We start from the raw sequence: 15,926 nt of genomic DNA, 5'->3' as shown, positions 1-15,926 counted from the left end.
TGAGATTCTGCATCAAGTTTTTAAAGTTTAAAATGTTGTTAGAGATCAACGTCAACAATGTAAAATTTGACTGTAGAGTGTGCTGCTCAAAAAAGCTCTTAAAGGTTCCCAGCAGTTTCTAATCCCCTCTCTGCCCCACCCACCAGCAGAACAAAACCACACCGCAGACAGCTCCACTTTCCCCTTGGTCTCCTCTCGACATGTTTCCCCTGCCGCTCCTCGGTCTACTTTTTATCTCAGCCTCGGGATTCGAGCCACCGGCGGAGAAGAAGAAAGAGAAGGAGAGTGAAGAGGAGCCGGAGTGTCATGGAGGGGAGAAGAGGAAGAGTAAATATGATACAATATTCACCAGAGGAGACCTGCTGGAGGTTCCCAGGACTCTCTTCATACACTTTGGGATTTACCTGGGAGGAGACAGGTAAGGGTGACAGACAGCTAGAATATCAGTGAAACAGTTCAAAGGTTTAAATTCTGTTTCAAAAAAAGTGAAAATGTTTTTCCTTCCTTTCTCACCAATGACTCACACTTTCCATTTATTTTTCATGACTCCTTTCCTTTCCACAGAGTAGCTCATTTCATCCCAGACATCATGCCCGTCATCTCCAGTGACCAGTATCGGATCAGTCAGATGGTCTCCAACACCAGACTCCTACTTGGAGTACTGGCTAAGGTACACCAAGCGGTGCAGCAGCTGAGCATCCGGTTTAATGTGCAACAGCTTATTCTCTCATATCAAATGACAGCAGGTAAAGAATCAGTCGTAAATGAGATCTAACCCGTGTCTTGTGTCTTCAGTGTGGCAGTGTGAGGGTGGACTCAGTAGAGGACTTTGCCTATGGAGCAGACATACGGGTCAACCCTATGGATAAGGTGACATCAGGACAAAACAAACATTTTAACTTCTTTAACATCTTATAATTAAAGTACTTAACACATTATTCTATTATTGATAAATCCTTAGTCTAAATAGTAATACACCCAAAGGCACTTTATTGGTATGAGATGTCATAAAGTTACATTTAAGGATTCTTTATACTATTTCTATGCTAGACTGTGGGCTTAATATACATGAACCCACTGTTGGGTTAATCCAAATTAGTGAGTAAAAAGAGAAACACTTGCCTGTGAAGCAACACCTTTTATAGCTTTAAACTGAGAAAAAGAGAGAACACGATGTTGTTTTTCAAATGTTTCTGGCCAACAAACTGGGAATTAACCTTCTAATAAATGTTAATCTGAAGGGATTATAGATGTGGCAACAGCTGCAGGCAACGTAGGGTTATGGTAAATACTCTTGTATTTATATAGCGCTTTTCACCAATATTAAGTGCCTTTTTACAACAATTTAGTGCTCTTTTTTTTTTTTTTACTACAATTGTGAATATAAAGCACTTTCCTACTATAATCGGGCACTTAATCACTGTTCTGCTACTACTGAGACCTCAAAGTGCTTTTCTACTACAAGTCCTATTCACACAGTCATACAAACACTTTTTTCCTGTGCTTGAGCATTTTATCAAACATTCAAACACACACCCACACAGAGGAATCCTGGGGTTTGGGGACTTGCCCAAACATACTTCAACATGCGGGCTGCTCTCTACTGTGTGCAGGTATTAAGCCACGCAGTGCTGAAAGGGGAGGATGTGGCCAGAAGGGCAGAGAAGCTACAGGGAGAAGTGCCCTACAGCCTGCTGTGGTACAACTGTGAACACTTTGTCATGTACTGCAGATACGGCACTGTCATGAGCTTCCAGACATTTCAGGTGATCTTAGAGATGATAATGTGTTTTTTTCTTATTAATAGATGCATCTTAAAGTCACGTTTTGAAAATCAATCACACAACTGCACGACGGTTGTCAGTTTGTCTTTTATAGCTGATAGAAAGCTCAACTTATGTGGAAGCACTGAAAGCAGCTGTAATGGCACCACTTGTTCGTCTCTGGGTGGGTAAATGCCACAAAATTCAACATTCAAGGTCCAACTCCTCAGTGGGCGGCATGGATTCAAATCCTGCTCCTGACTTTGGAAATGAAAAATGGAATTAAGAAGTTAAGCTGCTGAAATAGCAGTTGAAGCGCTTGTGATGTTTAAACTATGAAGGTAACTGACTGTCACAGTAAAGCAAGAACAGGACAGGAACCTCCTTGCGATCAGGGGAAATTAGCAATTTCATTGAATTTCTTCATATTTAGCAACCAATCTGGTCAACCAGCTGTTCACCAACATCTTTAATCTCATGGGGGTATTTTTTTAATGGCAAGGCAATTGCACAGGAGACCTGTAATCCACAATTTGGATTACCTGCTTCCTCCTGGTTGGCAAATAATTGCACTTTATAAAAGCAGACAGATTGCTAACCTGCTGCTTTCAATTGGTTTCAGTCTGCAATACCAGTGTGTGACATTCTTCACTAGGGGGCGCCACTCGACAGCATATCAGTGAATGCATTTAAACAACCATCGGACAATCTATCCTCATGTAAAAACTTCTCACCCAAACTTTGACCTTAAGGCTCAGAATCTCTGAAAGAACAGCAAACAGCTCCTCCAACAGTGAACACACATCAGATCATGCTTCTTTCCTACACTTCAGCTGCGAAGCAGTTGTTTCCTGCTGCAGATTAACACTGACCACAGATCAGACCAGCCTGCCTCTTTAATAGGGTTAAGCCTCCCTGTTGCAGCAACAGGCCCTGAATGAAAGCTCTTTTGTTGTTGCTGCATTGTTCCGAGGCCGTCTGATTGCAGCATGCGATTAAAAGCATGTACCATAATCGTGAAAGAAGGCAGTGCATGAACTGGAGGAAGACGAGTGTGGCAATTAAAGTGAAATTTAAAAAGAGCAAAGCGGCTTAAAGAGCGTCATTTGGATAGAAGACTTGTAAAAAAGCGAAAGTTGTCATTAAAGACAGCTGCGTGGTAGCATGGCAGTACCTTTAAGATTAGACAATTTATCGGTCAGCTGATAAACAAGCACAAAAGCATGTGTTGTGGATGGTTTTCACTTGTTTCAGAAGTGACTGTCTACAAATGTAAAGCCATGAAAACCAGATTACTGTGCAACTACTCCATCTAGTGGAAACACGGTGCTGTTTTAAACTCTGCACTGCAGTCCAAAAGAACACACACTCACTGGCCAATTTATTAGGTATACCTTGCTAGTACTGGGTTGGGCCTCGTTTTTGCCTTCTGAGCCATCTTAATTCTTAGTGGTCCAGATTAAATAAGGTGCTGGAAACATTCCTCTGAGGTTCGGGTCCATATTGACATGATGTCGTCACACAGTTGCTGCACATTTGTCAGCTGAGCATCCATGATGAGCAGTTCTACTACTTCCCAAAGATCCCAAATAGATCCGGTGACTTTTGATGCCATTTCAACTCAGCGAACTCATCGTCATGTTTGAGAAACCAGTTTGAGATGATTTGAGCTTTGTGGCATGTTAGGGGCAACTATTCATCAGGAAGACGGGTACAAGAAGCGATGGACATGGTCAGCAGCAATACTCAGATGGGCTGTAGGTTTAAAAAAATCCTCAGCACCATTACACCACCGGCAGCAGCCTGAACTGTTGTTACAAGACAGGATGGATTCATGCTGTTTACAGCAAATTCTGACTCTACTATCTGAATGCTGCAGCAGAAATGGAGACTCATCAGACCAAGAAGCATTTTTCAAATCTTCTGTTGTCCAATGTTCTGTTTTTGGTGATCCGGTGCAAACTGTATGTTTAGTTTTCTGTTCTTAGCTGACAGGAGTGACACCCCTGGTGCAGTTATCTGCTGCTGTTGGTCTTCTACATATCTTGGTTGCATCGAGTGGTTATTTGAGTTACTGTTGCTTTGCTATCAGTCAAACCAGACACTCTCTGACATCTGACATCAACCAGGCATTTTCACACAGAGTGAAAAAAAAGTCTCTGCAAACCTCAGAAATGGTTGTGTGAGAAAATCCCAGCAGATCACCCGTTTCTGAAACACCCAACAAATCATCTTAAATCATCTTTCTTCCCCATTCGGATGCTCAGCAGATTGATCATGGCCCTAAATGCACTCAACTGCTGCCATGTGATTGGCCGATTAGATATTTTTGTCAAAGTGCAGTTAAACAGGTGTGTCTAAAGTTAGGCTTGTGACTGTGACATTGGGAAAATGTCAGGTACCACTTTAATAAAATAAAAACTTTTCCTTTCATTTTCAACACAAAACTGAATATTTGCCCCCTATACACGTCAGTGTATTTCTTTCCTCACACTATAAGACGAGCTTATTAAGGGTTTAAAATTACCATCACTATAATAGATGGTTTTACATTATTGCCTTTCTTCTTCTTCTCCTCATCAGTTCTGTAAGACGATGAGGAAGCTGCTACTGAGTCAGCGTGTTGCCAAGTCAGCGGCAGTGCTGGCGCTGTGTTTGGTGCTTTACCTGCAGGCTGTGAGTCTGTGCTCTGTGCTACTGGCTGTTATACTGCCTTTCCTCATCTGGATGGCCTCATGAAGAAAAACCAGCCATTCAAACTCGCAGAAATTTGCCCCCTGAACAACAAAACATTCAAAAAGGAAAATTAAATAAAATATTTAAAGTTCAATAAGTGTTGAGTCCTGGCATTTTACAGACTTTTAGTCTGAGTCATCACCAAGAGAAAAAAATGTTTGGAGTCGAGGAGAACAAGAAAAATAAGTTTGCCTTATTTCTTGTATGTTCAAGTCATATATTAAATAAATTTTTATTTTAATTCAGCAGACTTGAGTCTCTGTCTTTTCCAGGTTACTTCAAGTGTAGATCTGCTTTAATCACAATTTTAGTTCAAAAAGCAAATTTATTAACATAACATGATTAGTATATGGTTTTGTGTCATTTTATTATTTTTTGTTTTTATTAGATAATTATTCCAAAATTATTTTACACATGCTTCGTTTACATTTTGTAATTTTGTTATTTTTTATTGCTCCTATTTCGTTTCATTGGTGTTATAGTTTATTTGTTTTTTTAATGTAAATAAAATCACATTTAGATTTTTGGAGGGGTATATTAATTAATTTATTATTATTATTATTATTATTATTATTATAAAACAATTTCCAAAGTTCAGGGTCATACTTTAAGATTTTATTTTGTTTTATTAGATTTTTTTTTTTAATCTTTTTTCTGTTGCCCCGCCTATACGGAGGAACGTTGTGATTGGCTGACGGGAGGCCAGCTTCCTGTCACTCACAGGTGTCAGGTTGGCCCGGCCGCTTTTCTCGGTGAGTCGTTGATGAAGAGCGCAGCATCGTCCGGCAACGGGAGGGTTTTATTTCATTGTGACAGGAAATGGCGCTGGAAAGAAGCGGTAAGATTTTATCCGACCCAAAATAAAGTTTCATTATCATGGTTTAATGGTTTACAAACGGTCGGACGAAGAGAAAGTTTAAGCTATATTACGGAACTGCTAGCATGCTGAGTTAGCAGCGGATCGTTGGCTGCTTTTAAGCTTTAACCCTAGAACACTATCGCTAAAAATAGTAACACCATCACTAACGCCGGGTGATTTTTACCCAATATAATATACCCAACAAAAAGTACTTGTCATCAAAATATATAAAATATATGACAACACATGACAAATTAGAGGGGTTTTCTTTTATTTTCAGCTGTGCCATATCTAACAAAATGGAAAAAAAGTTTCATGGGGGGACCCTAAAAAATGCTCCAAAATTTCTGGAAAATTAGCAGTTGGAGAACAAAACAAATCCTAAACAAAAATATAATGATGCTGGAAACTTGGTCTTTGGTCCACCCATTCCTGGGATATTTGAGTCTTCCCTGGTGAAGGCACAGTCTCCTTGACAGCGAACAGCTGCAGGAGAGAGAAACAAAAAATGGCATTTTTTGAGTGGGTAAAAATGACCAGTTGACTAAAATATTTGTTTTTACCATATGAATTCCCTTGGAAATCACCACTTGTTCATATTTATTCATAACCACTGCACTAAATAAGGATAACATGCAAATTCCAGGACCACTCTTACTTACCTATTCCTTACATGCAGTCAGTACACACAGGGTAGTAATGGCGTGGACACACCGGTCGACGGCAGACATGGCACCTGTATCGCGTCTTCCTGTCCAAGCCTGTGGGGCACACCTCACTAAGGGACCACTGCTCTCTGCTGCCACTGGTCGTGCCTCACCTTCAAGAGTGCCAGGGGTAGGGATGTCGAGCACGCTACAGATCAGGACTCTGAGTTGACGTGACAGATTTGAAGAGGGGAGCCTCTGCTCTGCCCATGGTTTGATGAGTGCCAATGCCAGAGCCTGCATATAAGGCCTCCTCTGCATTTGGTTTTCACCTCTCTTCATTGCATTCTCATTGTGAATGATCCATGAGTTTATCACATCAGCATTGATCATGCCATAGAACACGCAAAGGGGCCATCTCTTGGTTTTTCTTCCACAACCATAGTGAGCGCACATCTGGTCAAAAGTATCGACACCTCCCTTTGTTTTGTTGTAAAATTCAATCACTTCGGGCCTACGAGTGGGTCCTATGCTTGGTTGTGTATGCATGGATGACAGGAGCAGTACAACCTTCTTTTTTGAAGCTTTGTCAGGGAGGAAGGACATCAAGGTTAGTTCTTTGGTAAAGAGAAATGCACTGGAGCCTGGCGCGTGATTTTCTTTAACTTTCATCACTTGTGGGATCTCCCTTTTGTTTGCTTTTATTGTTCCCACTAAGGTCATGCCACAGCTAGCTACATAACATAGCTTTTAGATTAAAAAAAAGAAAAGAAAAAGAAATCTAATCAGCTAACAATTGCCAAGTTAAACAAACCTTACCTATGTGTTACTCACTAGCTGAGATGCCAAAGACACTAAACCTGCAACAGGGTGACAGCTGTAGTTGAAGAGGGACAGTAAATATGGTGAGCCTGAATGTTGTCACCCTTGAAATGCGGCAAGATCACCTGATTTTATACACTAACGCTATCACCGGGTGAAATCCACCCAAAACCTACTTTACCCTCTATCACTATTGCCGGGTGAAATTCACCCGAACACATGCCTGTAGGAAAAAGCGGGATTTGGGGTAGGGAAACACCCACGCCTTCAAAGACGTCAAAGACAATGCTGAAGCTACCCAGGGACCCACCACACTCAGACAAACGCAACATATTGAAAATTATGTAAATACATTTGCTCGGGTGAAAATCACCCGGCAATAGTGTTCTAGGGTTAAACGAATAAAGTTAGCTACACACGAGCAGTTTAGAAAGAAAATATTAGTGTTAAATGTTGCTGTTTGGCGTTAAGATGTGAAGTGAACGCTTGAAAGTGTGAAAAATAAACTACAAAAGCAAATGAAAGCTAGTTTAGCTTTTATAGCGGCTTTAGTATATACGAAAACGGTGACTTAGAAAACAGGCAAAAAGCAAATATAATATTTTCAAGAGAGTAAAATCAATTATAAGACACTAAAAGTTCACATCACCCTCGAGTTCAATTTATGAGTGTTGCAGTCTCACCTGAGCTGGCAGGTAACCCAGCTGTTTGTCGGACAGAGGATCCCAGGGAGGGAGACGTGGACACGGACTCGGGTGAAGAGGCAAGGCCGCTGGTGATGGAGGAGGACTTAAAGGTGATCTGTGCTAAAGAGATGGCTCTGCTGTCCCTGATCGATAAGACGGGCTACAACATGGTGCAGGAGAACGGGCAGAGGAAGTACGGAGGTCCACCTCCAGGTATGTCAACCTGCGACACAAGTAAAAGAAACAAACAGCCCGGGGTAGCTGTGGAGTCCCGTTTGTGTCAAAACAGATGTGTATGAGAGAGGCAGGTACCAAGGTGGCTCCCTGGTTAGATGTGCAGCAGAGATCAGAGGGAAACTGTGGGCTTTGTTTTCATTAAAACCATTTTATTTTTATTAAGGCATACATTTGAATTCACTAATTTTAATTATTTGCACTTTTTAAAATAACCGATGATATTCTTCTTTATTGCAGTTCATTGTATTTGTGTAAAACTGAAATATTTTGCATCCTGTTCTTTTGATTTGGTGATTTTATTTTTAGTATACAGTACTCGTTTAACTAACAGATAAATACGTCTTTTATATATTCATTTTGTTTTAATGAGTTTCAAATAATTTATTTTTGCACATTTAATTTTCTTTACTTTTACAAATGTGAATTATTGTTTTAATTAAAAAGTCAATTCAATAATAAATTATTATTTATAATTCTAAATTTTATTTTGACACTTTAGTTTACTGATTTGAATATAAATTAAGTTTTAATTTTAGTATTTAAATTTATTTCAATTATTAAATTAAAAAAAATTATATGATTTTGTTACATAAACTTTTTTTTTTTGTAAGTCATGCATTCATTTTTTAAATTTATGCTGCTTTCAGTTTATCAGATTTGCTGTAATCTGCACAGCTGTCGAAAATACCTGCAGCAGCATCTGCTCCACTCCACATATTTTAATAATAATAATAATAATAATTTTTTTTACTTAAGCTCCTAATTAAAAAGTCAAAAATCCCAGTAGAAATCCCAGAAATACCTTCTAATCTGATCAAATAAGTGATAGAAGTGTTTATGAATATGAAGGCTTTGATCAGCTGACTCTGTGTCTGTGGTACAGGCTGGGAGGGTCCCGCCCCCCCGCGGGGTTGTGAGGTGTTCGTTGGAAAGATTCCCAGAGACATGTACGAGGATGACCTGGTGCCGCTGTTCGAGAAAGCCGGGAGGATCTACGAGTTCAGACTGATGATGGAGTTCAGCGGAGAGAACCGCGGCTACGCCTTCGTCATGTACACCGACAGGTCGCTCGTCTTCCTCAGTTTTCTTTGACTCTTGTGTTTGTTTTTCAGGTGTTTATATGTGTAGGACACAGGCATTTTGAGTCACGTCACACTGAGTATATGTTCATTTATTTTTTCTTATTGGTAAAAGTAGTTAAGCAGTCCAGTGAAGTGAAACCTGTGCAAAGAGCTTAAAAACGAGTGTTTCTGTGCTCCAGAGAAGCAGCGCAGAGAGCCATCCAGATGCTGGACAACTACGAGGTGCGCCCTGGGAAGTTCATCGGCGTGTGCGTGAGTCTGGACAACTGCCGCCTCTTCATCGGCTCCATCCCCAAAGACAAGAGGAAGGACGAGATCATCGAGGAGATGAGGAAGGTAAAACAGACTCACTCACTGACCCACAGTTCCTGGTTTCCATATGTGAGACCAGCATCTTTGTGTCCAAGCTTATTCCTCATCACTGCTAATGGAAATGGAGGAGGGTCAGACCGCTGTAAGAGGAAGAAGACGGTCTAAGTTAAAGTCTTACAGGTAGCAGATGGATCATTTCAGATTCAGTCTGGCCTGCTCTGCAGCTTTAATGTGTCCTCACTGTGGAAGCTTCGCTTCTTTGCAGAGTTTCGCGGTCACCTCTCAGTTTGAGCCTCAGCTGTTCGCTCTCTGCACAGCTGCTGTTTAATTCAGCAGTGATTGATCTGGTGCTTGGCAGCTTCCTCCACCTGCTCCTCCTCTCCGTCTTTGATGAAAAACCTGAAAAAATAGCTGAAAATATTCAGTAAAAAGATGGGTCCCCTACAGATATTTGTTTATAAACGTCATGTTAAAGATGGTAAAAATGGCCTCAGCGGGAAAGAGAGCAGAGCAGCCCACTGGCCATCTGTTAGTTTGACACTGTGGGTTTTTGATGGGAGTCACATCTGTGCAGGACGCCTCCTGTCCTACTTTTATGGAGCTGGTTTGTGAATTTTATGATGATAAAACATAATATATATATTGTTATTTCAAAAGGCTTTCTAACAGGATAAGTTAAGGCACTTTAAAATCAGATGATTCCTTTCACTCTCCCTGTATTACTGTTTGCTCTCTTCTCTGAAACAGTGTGTGTCTCTCAGATCTCAGTTTCTGCTCCTCCCCCTCTGCGTCTATGTGTCCAGGTGACGGACGGCGTGGTGGATGCGATCGTGTACCCGAGCACCACAGACAAGAACAGAAATCGAGGTTTCGCCTTTGTGGAGTACGAGTCCCACAAAGCTGCAGCGATGGCTCGCAGGAAGCTCATTCCAGGTAGCCTTCCTCCTCGTCCTCGTCCTCCACGTGTTTCCTTCCTAACCTTTGAAGACATCTGTGTGTCCACTGTTTGTTTTCACTGTGCCGAGTCACACGTGTGCACCTGCAGCTGCAGCTGACTCAGTTCCTCTCAGCGTCCAGCAGAGGGCAGCACAGACTGACTTCTGGGTCCGAGGGTTTATAGAGGAAAGACAGCAGCTTCCAAAGCTCTGATCGTTTAAACAGCAGAAGATGAGTTCACTGATGTAGAATCCACAGGAGTGCTCGAGTCCTTTAAGCACCAAAGTCACAAAAACAGAGCAATGAAGGAAACTGGAGCTCCAGCTGCTCTGAGTGCTGCGATGATGTAAGAGAGAAAACAACCCAACCCGGCATGTTTGCTTTTTGTAACGGCAGAAGAAACATTCAGAACTCCACATGGGTTTGAACCCACAACCTTTTTGCTGTGATACAAGAGTACTGCAGAAACAAAGTGCTGTAATGAATCTGAAGCAGGACAGACCGTGTGTCTTGCATTGATGAGTTCGGTCTGCAAAGACAAGGAGTGACCAAGATTATTTATCTGTCACATGCATAGTTATACAAGTGCAACACGCAGTGGAATGTGTCCTGACACACGATACATTAAGTGGATATATACAGAAGGACACTATGTGCAGTAAGTAGCATTACATGCAGAAAGTAAGTGAATTATGTACGTTAAGTGGATTAAATAAGACAGTCTGGAAATTTGAAACTGAAAATCTGAGAAAATACACATTGTGCAGATAATAGCACGCGTGCAGTTTCTGCATCCCACTGACCATTGAAACAAACACTGTAGGTGCCCAGAGGTGTAACCCAGCTGTGTGCAGAGGGGATGAGGTGTTATTGAAGGCTCCATGTGGCTGCTTTGAGGCACTGTGTTCACCTCAGCCTCTTTTTTTTTTTTTTCTTTTGTCTTTATTTTTACTCATATTTAAAGCTCAAACTTTGGAAAAAATCACGTTCAGTGGCTCTAACAGTGCTAATCATGTTGGATAACTGAGCCGTGAGTATGAGAACACCCCTGCAGTGTCCCCCCTTTGCCTCCTTTCCCCTCCCGATGAGTTTGCGCTGCTGTCCGGAGGTTCAGCTAGCTGTTTCCATTAAGCTATCGGTTCCCTCCTGTCTCAGCCCCTGGGCTGCATTGGACATTGATCCTTCAGTCAATCGATTCACCGGATTAACCACAAACATGTTCCCCAGCTGCTTATTTTATCTTCAAACTGCTGCTCCTGCAGATTTCCTGCACGGTGGAGTCGGACACCTGTCAAGCAGGTGTTGATTCAGGGCAGCTACAGGAAACTGACGGTATAAAGCCGAGGTTATTACTCTAACCACCAGCAGCAACTTTAGAAGGGAAACAAAGATGAAAAGGTTTTTGTTCCCTTTAAAAAAATATTTTTAATGAAAGTGAGATTTAAAATGAGAATCACAATGGTGTGAAACAGGAAGTTTAATCAGGAGGAAGAGGAGCCTCACCCGCTGAGAGCAACGTGAAAACTTCCTCTTTTTAACAGCCACCCTTATTATGTGTGTGTCCTGCCAGCGGAGAGCCAGCTGTGTGCGTGTTGTTCATTCATTGACGGGTTTAAACCGTCAGCACCCTCACGTTACAGTCACGTGATGCTGCTGTGTCCCGCAGGAACTTTCCAGCTGTGGGGTCACTCCATCCAGGTCGACTGGGCGGAGCCTGAGAAAGATGTGGATGAGGAGGTCATGCAGCGTGTTAGGGTCCTTTATGTACGTACACACACACACACAAACACACACGTGTGTATATTTATAACTTTTTTGTTTAGTTTGTTTGTTAGCAGTGTAGTGTCCACAAGTTTAAAGGTTAAAGTTAACCTTGCAAAAACAGTTTCAAGGAACCATGTTGAGTAATATATCATATGAAAAGACAGAGCTGTCCAATGTACGCCCTACTACATCACAACGATGGCAACGTGTTATGATAAAAAACAAAGTGTTGCGCTCTGCAAGTGCTCTTGTTGTCATAGATTTAACACCGTCTGTGACGCTGGATGTAAGAAGTGTTTACATTTTCTAAAGCATGTTTAGCGCCATCTTTTTGCCGGTACAGAACGTGACACCACCTCGCTGGTTTGTTGGTTGCTACATTAGTTAATGTTAGCTAGCGACAGAACCAGTAATTGATTGGAAAACAAACTGAACTAATGTTTGTCACCGTAGATTTAATGTAGGGTGATAAGTAGCTGAACTCTGATTGGTGGAAACAGGCCTGGATCTGGCTGCATCGTTTGTGACAATCCATCCTTTCCTAAACCTGACTTCAACCCTCGGTTTAGCGAGTCGGGCCTCAGCAAGTGTAACGAAGGTTGCGCTGTGCAGCAGAGGTCGGCGTGTGTTCAGGCAGAAACCCATGAAACACTCATCTGCCTCACCCAGATCAAAGGTGAGCAGCAGCAGGAGCCGTTCACCCTCCAGGGGATCAATTACTGAGGAGGCTGAAACACTGAGGTGTGATCCGAGGCCAGCATGTACAGTGCGAGGGGTATTTTTAGCAAACCAAGCCCTCGACTCGAGAAAACCTGCTCGCAGCTGCTCCGTTCACTCGGCCTCTCATCAGCCACAGCGATGAAGTTTAGAGAGAAGTCGAGCAGAATCTGTTCGTCTGCACAAAATGTGACTGCTTGAGTTTGTTAAGACTTTTTCACTAACATTGGTGTTAGATGGAGTTTCAAAGACACTAATCAGGATGCTTTTTAATGTGCTCGGGTGGCTCTTGTTATACCTCTTCAGTCAGCAGCTCCACTGTCTTCTGCTTCAGTTTGGCTGTAACAAAGACAGTAAATCTTTAAAACTCTAAAGGTGTTTGTAAGGAGTTCAATGAAGCTCACATGTCCAAAACAGAAAGCTTGTTCCTGGATAAATCTGCAGCTCCACGGTAGTTGAGGCTTATCCTGCTGGTTTGCTGCATGCATCACGAATGAGCTGGTTTTCAGTTCAGGTCTTCCATCTAGGGAATCCCAACCAAAACGTTCCCGATCATTTTACCATTAACTTTAATGCACATCTCTGCATTAAACTGGGCTGAGTTTGCTGAGCATGTCATGGGAAAGTTGTGTGGCAGGACTTGGTAGATGGGCTTAACTAAATATACAAGTTTATCGCTGGCAAGAAGGCTAATTGAACAAAATAAAAAAGCAGAGCAAAGTAACTGAAACAGTCACTCTGACAGACAGACTTCAGGAAGATGGACCAGGAAACACAGGTGAGCTAAATCTGACTGACGAGACGGGGAAGCTGAACTGAGATGGGGACTATCGAAACAAGACAGGAAACATAAGAGAGACAAATATATAAAAACGCGGGACAGACAAAAAGGAAACAGACACAGAGACACGACTGACTGGCGAGGGCTGACTTAACAGAAGTAAAGTCACATAGTCGGAGACTGAGAGGGATCACAAAAAGGAACTAATTACAAACCTAATGAACAAAACTCAATATGAAAAATAAATACAATTGTTAGTTAGTAGGCCATGAACTCGCTTTTAATTGTATTTTGGGGTGTAATAGACCAGCACCTTTACCTCATTTCACAGTCTCGGCTTTGTTTATGGCCATAAGTTGTTTTAGGTCTTAACAGGGAGGGTGTGCGTGCCTGTTTCATGCTTGTGCAGTTGTCTGACAACAAAAACAGGGAACAGCTTTATTCTGAATTCAGCTGCTCTAAAACACCATCGAGCTGCTAGAAAATAGCAGAGCCACAAAAGCTGCTGACACTAAACATACAGGAGCCTTTCTCTGTAATATTGTTGGGTCCCTACCGTACAATATAAAGCACCTTGAGGCGACTGCGGTTGTGATTTGTTTGAATTGAATAGAAAAATGCACAAAATAAAACATTTAAATTCATCTGTACTCAACACACGAGACCAAAAGGAAGCAAACAGAAGCAACGCGGCGAGCAGAGATGATGGGAAATCAATTAAATGATTTCTCAGCTTCGAGGCAAGCAATTGGGTACCGCTGATTGGCAGGGCAATAAATACTTTACAGGGTTACCTAGGCAACCTAGTGTCCTGTATTGATAAACGGTTAGTGACAGAGCAAATCTACTTCCTGTCTGGCTCTTCACTTAAACGCCCAGCACTTTCTGCCTGTCTGGATTTATTTTGTTATTCTGGTGATTTAATTGACACCATTTCCATCCAGAGTTGAGTTCCTCCTGGAAGTTTCCGAGGAATTTCCAGGCCAGACGAGAGAAATAATCTTTCCAGCTAATTCTGGGTCTAAGCCCAGAATTAGCTTGGTCTGGTCACAGTTATTTTCCTGAAAAACCTGAAAAAACTAGGTGCATATCTCAGCCAGCTTCTCCTAACACTGCCCAACACTGGCTCCTTAAGAGCTTGTAAAAAATAATAGAAGGCAGCTGCACTTGTTTAAGTTCGTGAAGACATTTCTACTCCCACCCAAGAGGCGCTTTCAGTTCTGAAACCAAAAGATGGAGTTTAAACTGTAGTTGAGGTTCTCCTCTTAGGTGGCTGTTAACCCTCTATTGATCACATGACCCACAATGTGTGAAAAAAGGCTTTAGCCATTATCATCACCGGGGGTTGAGACCACACTGTCATGTGACCTTTTGAGGTCACCTGAGGTAAGGTGTGAGTGGGGAAGCCTGTTTTCACTTCATCACAAATAAAATGGTTCTGGGTCAAAACGTGGTGAGATCAACGAGGACATGTAATGCCACACGCCTTTTGTTTGATCATTTTTGAAAAGGTTTGACTAAAAATGTGAAATCAAACATTTTTTTGGTGCCAGAGGGTTGTTCCTGCTGCTGTTCGGACATGGTTACCAGGAATAAAAGTGATCTGTATCGTCTGTCTGCTGTGTGTTTTATTTCATTCTCTGCTTTCAAAGCCTGAGCAGCCACTTAAACTAACTCTCGTTTGTACTTCAGGTGCGAAACCTCATGCTGGAGACGTCGGAGGAAACTCTTCGTCAGGAGTTCTCCCGCTTCAAGCCAGGCTGCGTGGAGAGAGTCAAGAAGCTCACCGACTACGCCTTCGTCCACTACCGCTCTCGCAGCGACGCCCTCACCGCGCTCAGCCTCATGAACGGAGCCCAGATCGACGGAGCCGCTGTGGAGGTGACGCTGGCCAAACCAGCGGGTGTCAAAGACGGAGGTGCAGCTGGCCGGAAGTGCGGCACCAGAGGTAGTCAGGGAGGAGGAGGAGGGAACGGAGGAAACGGGACATTTGGGCTGCACAAGAATGATGGAGGGATGATGGGAAGAGACCCAATGAGACTGGTGTCCCTGCCACTGACAAACCCCTTCTACAGTGGGAGTCGAGGTAAGTGGGGGAAAAAATAGAAATCTTTTATATGTTTGGGGTTTTTTGCCTCTTATGTAGAAGTGAAAGGTCGCTGGTATGATTCCAACCAGAGGCACAAAGTCTCCGGCAGGAAAAATAAGAAAATAATATTTAATTTGTTAGTCTCAGGTTACCTTTTCTTTCAATTTCCAGCCTTTTTAATGAAGCCACTGGTGGGCTTTGCTTCTATAACCTGCATTTAATGTTGTAGTGACGTGAAAAAGACGGTCTTCTGCAGAGATCCACAGATTGGCATTATTAAAGGGTCTTGTGTCAATGACGTTTTCCCTCAAAGTGAAGTCCAAGGGTTAGGAGACAGAGGCAAGAGGCCAGGAGTTTTGAAATGCCCGGGGAAGATGAAGAAGCAGCTGTCAAAGTTTTGGCTCCCTTCAGTTATTTTTACTGAGTCGTCCAGTATTTGGAGCTGAGCCCCTCATGTACTCTTGTATTACTCGTGTGTAGGTCAAACACATGAGA

At 42.4% G+C, this 15,926-nt stretch overlaps 2 protein-coding genes and 1 long non-coding RNA gene across 6 annotated transcripts in view; 2 read left to right on the top strand and 1 right to left on the bottom strand.

The window, feature by feature from the left end:
- The first annotated feature begins 151 nt into the window (after nt 1-151).
- lratb.2 (lecithin retinol acyltransferase b, tandem duplicate 2) lies at nt 152-4,775 on the top strand. The gene is made up of 5 exons (XM_040031434.1): nt 152-418; nt 565-670; nt 796-870; nt 1,614-1,766; nt 4,347-4,775. Exons 1-5 carry the CDS (start codon nt 201-203, stop codon nt 4,500-4,502), a joined length of 708 nt encoding a protein of 235 aa, XP_039887368.1. The 5' UTR covers nt 152-200; the 3' UTR covers nt 4,503-4,775.
- On the bottom strand, nt 293-7,622 carry LOC120733342. Its single transcript, XR_005695795.1, has 4 exons — nt 7,511-7,622; nt 4,431-4,540; nt 514-859; nt 293-404 (listed from the first exon to the last, which is right to left on the bottom strand). It is a non-coding gene; the product is annotated as an uncharacterized LOC120733342 (long non-coding RNA).
- Nucleotides 5,216-15,926, top strand: part of rbm46 (RNA binding motif protein 46) — a 35,880-nt gene continuing 25,169 nt past the window's right edge. For 2 of the 4 annotated variants that reach the window (XM_040031417.1, XM_040031419.1), the window contains exons 1-7: nt 5,232-5,337; nt 7,505-7,726; nt 8,634-8,814; nt 9,012-9,168; nt 9,948-10,077; nt 11,747-11,844; nt 15,035-15,428. In XM_040031417.1, coding sequence (XP_039887351.1) covers nt 5,319-5,337; nt 7,505-7,726; nt 8,634-8,814; nt 9,012-9,168; nt 9,948-10,077; nt 11,747-11,844; nt 15,035-15,428 — 1,201 coding nt within the window. In that variant the 5' untranslated portion in view covers nt 5,232-5,318. Of the gene's footprint in view, nt 5,338-7,504; nt 7,727-8,633; nt 8,815-9,011; nt 9,169-9,947; nt 10,078-11,746; nt 11,845-15,034; nt 15,429-15,926 lie in introns of all 4 variants that reach the window. The other 2 variants (XM_040031421.1, XM_040031418.1) reach the window with 2 other exon arrangements.

This window comes from Simochromis diagramma, unplaced genomic scaffold, assembly GCF_900408965.1.
Source record: "Simochromis diagramma unplaced genomic scaffold, fSimDia1.1 OVJJ01000229.1, whole genome shotgun sequence".
In the NCBI taxonomy this organism is placed as follows: domain Eukaryota; kingdom Metazoa; phylum Chordata; class Actinopteri; order Cichliformes; family Cichlidae; genus Simochromis; species Simochromis diagramma.
The sequence above is the reverse complement of the archived record's forward strand: the minus strand, read 5'-3'. Positions and strand labels throughout refer to the sequence as shown.